The sequence below is a fragment of the Channa argus genome, chromosome 7, assembly GCF_033026475.1.
Source record: "Channa argus isolate prfri chromosome 7, Channa argus male v1.0, whole genome shotgun sequence".
NCBI lineage: Eukaryota > Metazoa > Chordata > Actinopteri > Anabantiformes > Channidae > Channa > Channa argus.
The window spans coordinates 8,342,796-8,353,234 of record NC_090203.1 but is presented as its reverse complement, the minus strand read 5'-3'; the positions used below and the strand labels follow the sequence as shown (position 1 = coordinate 8,353,234).

Below are 10,439 nucleotides of genomic sequence, written 5' to 3'. Positions count from 1 at the left end.
AGATAGTATGACTGATACTGGCCTGGTGTGAGGTCAACCTTATATTAACAAAGATCAACGGCTTCTGGCTTGTCCAGTCAGGGGTCGCCACAGTGGAGTATATTCTGTACGTTGATTTAGCATCAGTTTTTTTTACACCCGATGCCCTTCTTGCCACAGCCCTGGGCTCTCGACTGGCACCATGTCTCGGGGCCCACACCTAGTGAGATAGGGTTCAATCCTTCGGCATCCCACCCTGATGCTCTACTCGTTCCTCAACTAACCAGGGCCTCATAGGTCAAACTTATTGATAAATCTGATAAATGTACCAGTAATAGTAAAAACAAAATAAACATATATAACACAATAACCTTGCACATATGTTGTAGTTTTATTTTTAAGCAATTATATTTACATACATTTCATAGCGTGAAAACTGTTCTTTAGTGCTCTGCAGAGGACAAAGTTCTTTTAATTTATTGGCTGACATAGATAACAGTATGTTTGCAATAAGTAATATTAATTCATTTAGATCTAATGCACAGACATGCAGGAGGACATATATTCGATTTTCCAAACTCCTAGTGCATGAATGTACTAACTAGTAGGCTACAATAGGTAATTTTGGTCCAGTGGTTCCCAATCTATAGCAGCCCCTCAAGGCCTCACAAAACAAATGTGATGTGTTATGCAACATAAACTTAAAGTATGTAATATTTCCTTTTTTTTAAAAAACAGCCTATAGTATAAATTTACTTCAGAGAGGTGCCATCTAAAAAAAGGACCCCAGCTACACTGTGCTTAAAACAAAACTTGCAGGCTAAAATCTACTGGTGGAATCAACAGCAAAATGTATTAATTCATATGCTTCATAATTTATTATATACGATATTAGATGTTATTTATTCAAATAATCCCATTGGAATTTGAACTTGGTCCTTTGCAGAATTCCCACCATTTTAATAGATGTAATTAAAAAAGGTTTATTTAACATATAGTTTGTCAGATATAATTTTTAGGCAAATTCATCATATTTATACAGTTCATAAACTAAAATAAACATACACCATTCTGATTTAATTTACACGACACCATTATACCGTGAACCACAGGGACGTACAATAATGACTGAAAACTATATTTAAACAAAAAGTAGCTTTACATGTACTTTACATTTAAAAGTAAAGTACCACATTGCTCATTTCATCATGATTATATGTTCAGAAATGCTTCAGCAAACTTTCACGACATCCTGTAACAGCTCAATATTTGTCTTTCATAAAGTGCTTATGTCTTAGCTGCATTACTCTTATAATGGCTCAAGGGACAAAAATCTAGGAAGACACTTTGGTAATAAAACTTTTAGAACTGCATGAACAGACGTGTGCTTTGTAAAATTTGTATGTTACTCTTGGTTTTTCTTGATTTATGATCCTTGATTATTATTTTTGCAAATACTGTTCAACACCCTGTTTCCTTGGTCTTGAACAAGATATAAATACAACTGGGAAGTTTACGCAAACTGGGAAAATAAATAAACATTGTAATGTCAGGCTGTACATAATTCCATTTACAGTACACTAACATAATGGTGAGTAGCATTCAACTCTGCACTGCTAAGCTTGATTTCTGCATGGACTGGGAGCTACTCAAAGCTCTGGTTAACTAATGACTAACACAGCAGCTGAGTGAGCTCTTCCTCTGTCTCTCACAGCACTAAAGTAATGGCAAACAGGCAAAGGAAGCAAGTTATCAATTCTGTGTTAAGATAAAGGCCTCTTGTGGCAGAAGAAGGGAAATTCAGCGTTCCATTCAACCATAGGCAGGACGTCGTAGTGGCGTTGCAGCACTCTAGATGACACGGAGGCTGTGTAGAGACCTTGCACGGGATTTGGGCAGAGCAGTTGGCTGTGCAACCCGCCGTCCACTGTACCTTGGAATCTACAGTCTCCTTTTTTAACTGAAAAAAAGGCAGTAGTGTGTGCGAAACAACAGTGCAAGGCCAATGAGAGCTTATGTCTACTCAAAGAATAAATTTGGTCATTTTCTAAATGACTTCTAATGTTCACCACACAGACATGAAACATTACAGGCTTGAATCTTTTTTACTCTGGTTTGCTCGTTTGTTTCGCCTGCAGCCTGTATTAATGTATTCATCTGTGACACAGACCTCCATTGTTGTCCAAAAACTATTAAAAGCACACCAGTAGGTGACTTGCTTCTTATTTCCAAAATATGTGGTCAGTAAAGTTTTATCAAACATTGCCCCACATGCTCCAAATCAGTACTTTTTGTGTATTGTTATTGCTCAAATGTGCATGTGCAAAATCTCCAGTGGAGTTTTGGTGACTGATCAATTTGGACAATATTTATGATGACCGTGCATTTTGGAATGGAAAAATATGCCACCCGCTGGAGCAGTGTCTCTGGCTTATGTGTTTTATTAGCTTTTGGACAACAATGGACATCAATGGCACAGCCACACAAGATAATCCAAACTGCAGACTGACAAGCAAGGCTAAATGTGAGCAGAGACAATTTACATTTGGTTTTACTGTCTATTTGGGTTTTGTGGACAAAAAGATTAAGTTAAAAATGACAAAAATTATTCTTTAAAACCCTCCGGAGTTCATCTAGTAATCTGTATATTATTTGTATCTTTTATTTATTAGTTTAATAACTCAACATAACATAATATACATCATGGAGAGATAAGCTGAGAAATGCAATTAAACATATGTAATTTAACCTAAATACTTTTGTGCAACACCTATTAAAATTAATCACTTTGCATGTACAGAAATTCCATTATAGTTCTGTTGTTTTGTTACTATATTTTTTGTTTTGTTCTTTAAGGATACTATAAACAGTGACAATTGTTTTAAAACCTTGCGCTTCGAACTATAATTGTTCTATAACGATTTCAGTCATGATCCTATGTCAATCAATTCTAGAAGTTTTGTACTGTTTTACATTAACACAATGATAAATCAGGGTAAGAACAGCTTATAACATGGCCAAAAAGACAAAAAATGAATGAATGTAAAGTCTGCTAAAAATGTACCTGGACTTCAGAGGGTTAAATGTTTTATAAATACTCAAGAAATATGGTCTTTTGTTGTTGCTAGAGTTGTATCAGATTATCAGTATAGATGTCAGTGACACTGCATTCTTGAATTTGGAGAATATAATTATTTTTGTAACTTCTCACCTGACAGTGTTTCTCCGCAGTCGCGCATATTTGGAGCTCCGCATTTTTAAACGTGGTGAAGCAATCTGTGTTAGTGCATGTTCCCTTATAACATTTGTTTCCCTAAAAAAATGAATAAGTAAAGAAGATTAAAAAACAAAACAGCACAGAAGATAGGATCATAATGGGCTCACACCTGATTCTCCATTTGACAATGCTGTTCTGTACTCATATTTCGTTCTTACATTATTTGCTGTTGTTTGTGGACTGGTTGTTGTTAGTCTGACTGTAGTGGTTGTCGTTGCTGTTGTTGTTGTAGTTGCAACTACTGAAATAAAGAGAGAAAAAAGCTAAATATTAAAGAAATTACAAACTTAATATTCAAGCTACACATCAGTAAAAATGCAGGAGTTGTGGAAACATGTGGTTGATTTTACGCAAAAACCCAACAGGTAAGACTGCGGTAGCAACAATTAAGGGCAAGTTAAGTTAAATAATAAACTTGATTAGGGTATGGCAACAAAAAATCAGGTTAAGAATAAATAAAATACATAGTCAAATTGTTACATAGGCACTTCCATACCATATATTAAAAAGAAACAGCGTAATAGTGAAACAAGCTTCATAAAAGCGCACAGCGTCTCACACTGGATACAAACATCTGCATCCTGTGATAAACGTCTTGTGTCTTGCTGTGGGATCCAACCACCCTGTCCACCTCTCTATGTGGACATTTCGCCAGATACACTCCGTCATTACGTCAAATATTAACCCGACGGGGTTGTTATTGTACTCGACTTACAGCCCTGTGCATCTCGTTTAGGGCCTATATACACCGCCAAAGGACAAACTAGCTGTTTTGGGAAAGAGGCGGGGCTGATAAAATGTCCTAAAATTTAACATTTAGTGAAGGAGGTTACGATTATGATAAAATAAATTTCATTATGAAAGTAACGGAATGTGATGATCTAAATCTGAAAGAAGGGTCTGTACCTGTGGTTGCTGTCATCATGGATGCAAAGCTGTCGTTTAGGCAGCCAGTAAAATTGCAACACTTCACAGAGCAGTTGGTCTGAGAGGCGTTTCCACAACTTTTGGTACAATTGGTGCTGCAGCCAACATCGTACATATCCATCTCCTTCATCAGCTGATACAAGGCACAAAGACATATCAGGTGTAGTTTTTTTTCCACTTTGATTCTCTTTCTGACTATCTGACTAAAAAAGACTATCAGTATTTACTTTTGTTACTGTTTTCTTAGACATACCATTTCATCTTTGAAATGCTCGGGTACTTCTGTGTATCAATGCAGTACAATATTTGCTGTATATTTTGCTGCTTGAAGTTGTTAATAATTACATTGACTGTAATATTGTTTAGGATAGTTTGTCAAAACTTGTAAAGGGAAATGCATCATAGAGTTTTGTTAAAGAGGTTTTGCCAGCATCTTCATACCTGACAGTAGGCATCAGGACCACATGAAGTGTTATTCTGATTGTAGTGCATGTACATTGTGTAGCAGTCCGAGTAGTTACAGGTGAATGAGGGGCAGTATATCTCTGTCTGAGAGAGATGAGATATGCATGATGATGTGCGAAGCTAAAGGGATAAAGAAGAATAGTCATAAGGGAAAGTCAATAAAATGGTGGACTTGCCATATTGGATAAAGTGTGATTTGTTGCAGTGATTCCAGTCACATTCCCTGTGGAAAAAAGACAGACATAAAACTCAAGGATGGGAGAAATAGAATTACGTAAAACTTTATGGGTAAACCAAATCTTATTTGCATTTATTAGGTAAAAAACAAAAAGAAAACAAAAAAAACCCCAACATACCAGAGTCATGGATATGTAATGTAGTCATGGAGGAAGGTGAAGGGACCATTGTGGTGGCAGTGGAGTGTCCCGTGACTGTTGCACCTCAAAGGGAAGAAGCAGATCCAAAATTAGTGGTGGTGGTGGATAATTGAGTGGTAGGAGTTGGAGTGTGTTTGTGGTGAATTTGGAAAGGTTGAAATGATTGTGAAAAAGTTGGATGTGTTGGTCATTCTTGTACCTCCTGGTGAGATGGACTGGGTGTGGCTGGTGTCTTTGCTGCTGGTTGCGGTCTCAGGGGAAGTAGTGGTGGTTGTTGTTTTTGTAGTTGTGTTTGTAGTTGTTGTGTTTGTAGTTGTTGTGTTTGTAGTTGTGTTTGTAGTTGTGTTTGTAGTTGTTGTGTCTGTAGTTGGTGTGTCTGTAGTTGATGTGTCTGTAGTTGGTGTGTCTGTAGTTGATGTGTCTGTAGTTATCACTACAACTGCACAGGTCATTAACAAAACTGTCAGAGGTCCTAATGTGAGGAGTCGCATGATTCCTGTGAAGCCTAGAAAAACACCATTGGAAAATTATATACTGTGCTGTAAAAAACACATAAGTAAAATTAATTACAGTTATTTGGCTTGACTAGACATTTAATATCAGGGGAAAAGTACTGGACTTGGTAAAAACAATGAAATAATTCCTTTAAATATCTGCAACATGTGATACCTAAATGCAAATATGGATGCATGTGTGTCACATGTGTGGTGGCCATTTCCTCTCAGTCTTTCAACTTTGCTTTATAACTATCAACAGGAACATGTGGTACCATTGTACGTATGTATGTTTGCCCTGAATGAGGAAATCCTCCTCAATTGCTCTTATGAGGTTTCTTTCCTGTCAAATACTTTCTATTCATTAGTTTCTCCATATCTGAATTCCAAAGTATAAAGGTCAGAGGGTTTACTAAGCTATATGGATTTTTGGTTATAAATAAAACTCACTTGACTTCAAAGAAAATGTTAGGTTGGCAGTTTTGAATCCATCTTTACAGCCTGGACAGGTGTCCAGTTTATTTCAGGGCCGACAGAGACATACAGGCAATTAAGAGTCCCCAATTAACCGAACACGCTTGTCTTTAGACTGAGGAAACCCGAGTACCCAGAGGAATCCCACACACAGTCATTCACATTATGGCACTGAAAAAAACTCAGTTTTTTTGAAAATGGTTGCCACCTGATGACGTAATTCCTGCTAAGATTACTCATGTAATCAACATACAAGTATCTGTGTCTCTGTTTACAGCAGTTTATGAGTGAACACAATTAAAATATGTTTGTTCCTTCATCAGTTCCCTTGGGAGAACCACTAAGTGGCACAGCTTGTTTTTTTTCCCTCTCCCATGGATCCTGGCATGGCGTCCTAAGAGCTCAACACCCTGGAAACTCAGTAACAACAGTTCCCCTATTGGGCTTCCAGGTCAAAATGCAGAACTTACATTTGAGAAAGGGAAGTTTAAAAAGTTTTGCAAAGAATTCTGGAAAGAATTTGACGTACAGTGCATCTAGAGGTATTATCTGGTACTGGATCCTCAAGTGGCCGTTATTATGTCGTATAAATGAAGTGTGAAAGATTAAATTGAAGGACTAATTAAAAGATAATGCTCATTCTAATGTCAGTAATCTTCAAAGGAATCTCGTTCTACGACTGTAGTGTGACTAATTACTGCCTGTGTGAAAAAAAATCCGATGATAACAACTAAAAACACCTTGCTGTAATTTGATAATTAATAAATAATTTTATAGACATTATAAATAACGGACCGGAGGTGGCATGAGCACACAAACTCAAGTAAAAGTAAAAGCCCACATACATATTCCACTAAAAGTCAAAGTGCTGCTGTAAATTCTTTACTCAATCTGAAGTACTATTACTTACTCTAAAAGTTTCAAAAAAACTACTTTGATTTACTGGGCATCCATCTGAGTGACTGTAAGAGAATATATATTAAAATAAAACAATGTCTATTAAATAATATTGAACATGATGGAACATGATGGTAAAGAAATATTTTGTAGTCATTAATAAAAAATAAGGCCCAAAGATCTGTTACCTGGCAACTCAGTGGAACAAAAACAGCACAGCTGGTAAAGGTGGAGCTACAGTAAGTGTGATGACTCTCTGTACTGCCAGGTGGTTACCGATCTTAATACACAATGACAACAATATACATCACAATTTATGACATTATATTTTATCTGTACCTGCAAAGTTATTTAAACCGTTTAATACATGTAGTGCATTTAAATGTGCAATATTTCTCTCTGAATTGTAGTGGAGTTAAAGTGGAAAGTATTATAGGAAAGTAGAAGAACCTCAAATTGAGTAGAGTACTTGAATAAATGTATTTAGTTACTTACCCCGAAGGGATGTGACTCATTTGTTTTTGAGACTGAAAAAACTGATTGACACAAGTATAAGTAAAATAAAGGATGAAGAAAAAGAAAAGAAATTCTTGGACTGACTTATTCATAGACTATCCATAGTGCATATGTTTAACGAAAAAATTCCCTTTTGCATTGTTCCCTGACTGCTGTCCACCTACATCACCCTCTTATTCGCTGTGCACAGATATCACAACTCTATTTAAATGAATTTAAAACATGCTCATAAACTGTATCATTTCAAGCAATTGAAGTTTCTTTTAATGTTTACTCACCTGTGGTGTACTATGGAGCTTTGGGTAAAGTGAATGAGCTCTTTCCCTTTGTCCCTCTTCGGTGTCACCTCCTTCCCTTTGCCTTTTTCTGACAGCACTGTGGGGGCAGTGTAATAAGTGGAAACTCTCACCTGCACAGCATTACGAGTGTGAGAGGCGGAGACCTGTTGTTGCTGGGTGGATCTAAAGATGCCCCAGAAGTAATGTGGTAATGATCATATGGAAAACTGTTATTCATTCTGAGGGAGATCAAGTAAAGCATTATTAGTAAAACACTTATTTTATTACTATACATTTTTGATTAGTTTTGATGTTGACCACTGAACAACATAGCACTTTGAAGACTTTACTCAAAGTCTATGAGAGTACAGGTAAGATTTCACTGCACTCTGTGGTGTCTGTATAGGGAACCCCCCTGGTCTCTGTTCATCACATTGAACACAATGAACAGACCCCCTCTCTTTGCCAGCCATAAAGCCCCTACAGACTACAATGATCTCTTTGTGGCTCAAAGACCAAAGAATTCCCGGGCATGGCACAAAAGGAACTTGCACAATTCAGGTGACAGATGTTCCTTCATTTTGCAGTGCATGAAAAACCTTTTAAAATTTTGTCTACTGTGTTTGAATAATTAAAGATATTGTGTTTGTATTGGTACAAGGTTGAGTGCTAATACAAAAATACAAAAGTAGACCATAACGCTACTGAACTGTATTTCTAACGTCGTAATATGCTTAATTTATGGAGTTAACTGAAGACAGTGCACATGTGTAACTGTACATAACAACGATTGTATTAAAATCAGTGGATTTTTCTTTTAATTTAATTCACAGTACAAAACTACATGCAATTTAAACCTTAAACGAGAAACATGAGATGCGCTCAAACAACACCATACTTAGCTCAACCTGGTTTTAAAGTTGTGGGGGATTCAAGTGAATATTGCCATTTATTTGCAGTGTCCTTTCCATCATAGAAATACATTTTGTGATGACCAACAAACCCCTAGAAACCTGGGAATTACAATTTGTTTGCTTGCACTTGTGTAAGTACATGATTTGAAATGAGAGGGGTGAGTGTTAACATCTGTTCACATTAATCATGCAGATATAACCTGTAAAGGCTCGTATTTCACTTAAAAAAACGAACTCTGTACTGGATAAACAATAGCATAATCGACTTGGAAGAATTCTGACTCTGACTCTGGCTGAACAAACAGCTGCTCAGCAATGCTACTTCTGCCCAGCATCCGCCAGGGACAAGTAAAACACACTAGTTTATGTGCATAAAATACAATGTAAGTAAAGAAGGTCTGATTCTTAGAACCATTTTGTATTCACAGAGGTAAAACTTCGCTCTGGCATTTAATAGGAGTAAAACACAGGGTCTTGAGGTTTAACTGTTTTTAGGTTAGAGCAATAAAAACTCTGGTAAAACATTTAAACACTGTAAAAAAGAGCAAGAGCTTTTAATTGCCACAGTCCTAAGTGTGTATAATCAGCTGAGTGCCACTGAATTTTAGCTTCCCAACTTTTTTCAGGATATTGATAAAACCACACTATGAAGACAACAGTACACGACAATAATTAAAATCATTTTCATTGCTGGGATGGTCTCTCTTGGAAATACTAAGCTAAAGGCACATTGTCCACAGACTGAAAAAGTAAACATTAGATAACAGGGAGCCGTAGATAGCAAGATTGTGACAGATCTTGTTTTTTTGAGTTCATGGTCCAGTAAAGTAACAATTCTTAGCCTTAGTTTGGGAGTAAACTAATTTTAGTTTAACCTTTTTATACAAATAATAACCAAAGGTATATCTCTCATACTGAGATGCAAATTTACACTTTGTCAACACACTCCTGGATTTAAGGCGGGATAATCACTCGCTGGTAGGGGAATTACTATTAAAATTATTATTATTGTTAATAAAGGTTGCCAGTTTAATCCCTGGACAGGGAGGCTAAAATTCTTAGTGGGCCAAGAATAAATGCAGCGCCTGTCCCCTCCCTCATCAACACCACTCTGGCAGTTAAGAGAATGGCTCTTAACCTCAACTGCTCCAGTGGAGCTGCACCGTGGTCACAGATCCGACTGTGGTCGTATTGTGCAGCTTCCAGGTGTGAGTATGTGTGACTGTGTGATCAAGGTGTTTCTGAAGAAGTAAGGAGGCCTGTCAGTGAATCTTTCCAAAATAAAGATAAAAAAAACATCAAAGTCATAGTTAAGTCATAGTCCACACAAACCTCAAATCCACAGAATAATTTGGATTATTTTGTAACCTAGAGATCCTAAATTTTCCAAAGCAAATTTTGTTAAAAATACAGACTTACTGAATAGTTACAAGCAACATTTTTAGACTAACTTTTGTTTATTCATTTTTTTTAACAGAGACAGAAGACGAAGCTGAATCCAGCGTGGTGGATGCTTGTTCACTTTGTTTATAGTAAAGGCTGAGTGGACTAAATCAAGCAGCCTGGATACAACTAGACTGTGTAACTGCTTGATTAAGAAGATTAGAGCAGATTTACCTACCCAGCAGTCGTCACTCAGACCTAGCAACCGGTCAGTGAGATCCGAGCACCACATTTTATCATGGACTAAGACCACGGAATGGACATGGAGCCACCATTTCTTTATGACCTGACATGGGATTGTTTCCTAACATCCTACAGTTGAGCCTCTGGAAAAGGGCAAAGGTCGGTCTCCAGCTGTGTTTGTATGTTTTCCCGTAGTGAGATTCCTTCTATGGTTA

At 36.9% G+C, this 10,439-nt stretch overlaps 1 protein-coding gene across 11 annotated transcripts; it reads right to left on the bottom strand.

Moving 5' to 3' along the window:
* Window positions 1–330: 330 nt before the first annotated feature.
* LOC137130799 (uncharacterized) lies at window positions 331–10,354 on the bottom strand. Of its 11 annotated transcripts, none has more exons than XM_067511371.1 (10): window positions 7,685–10,318; window positions 7,386–7,426; window positions 7,079–7,170; window positions 5,225–5,530; window positions 5,005–5,088; window positions 4,625–4,871; window positions 4,163–4,316; window positions 3,415–3,497; window positions 3,191–3,292; window positions 331–1,939 (listed from the first exon to the last, which is right to left on the bottom strand). In XM_067511371.1, exons 6-10 carry the CDS (start codon window positions 4,679–4,681, stop codon window positions 1,688–1,690), a joined length of 648 nt encoding a protein of 215 aa, XP_067367472.1. In that variant the 5' UTR covers window positions 4,682–4,871; window positions 5,005–5,088; window positions 5,225–5,530; window positions 7,079–7,170; window positions 7,386–7,426; window positions 7,685–10,318; the 3' UTR covers window positions 331–1,687. The 11 variants fall into 11 exon arrangements, with proteins under 11 accessions (XP_067367472.1, XP_067367474.1, XP_067367473.1 ...); XM_067511373.1 differs by lacking the exon at window positions 7,386–7,426 and adding an exon at window positions 6,904–6,955; XM_067511372.1 differs by adding an exon at window positions 6,904–6,955 and having other exon boundaries at window positions 7,386–10,137.
* Between the last annotated feature and the right edge of the window lie 85 nt (window positions 10,355–10,439).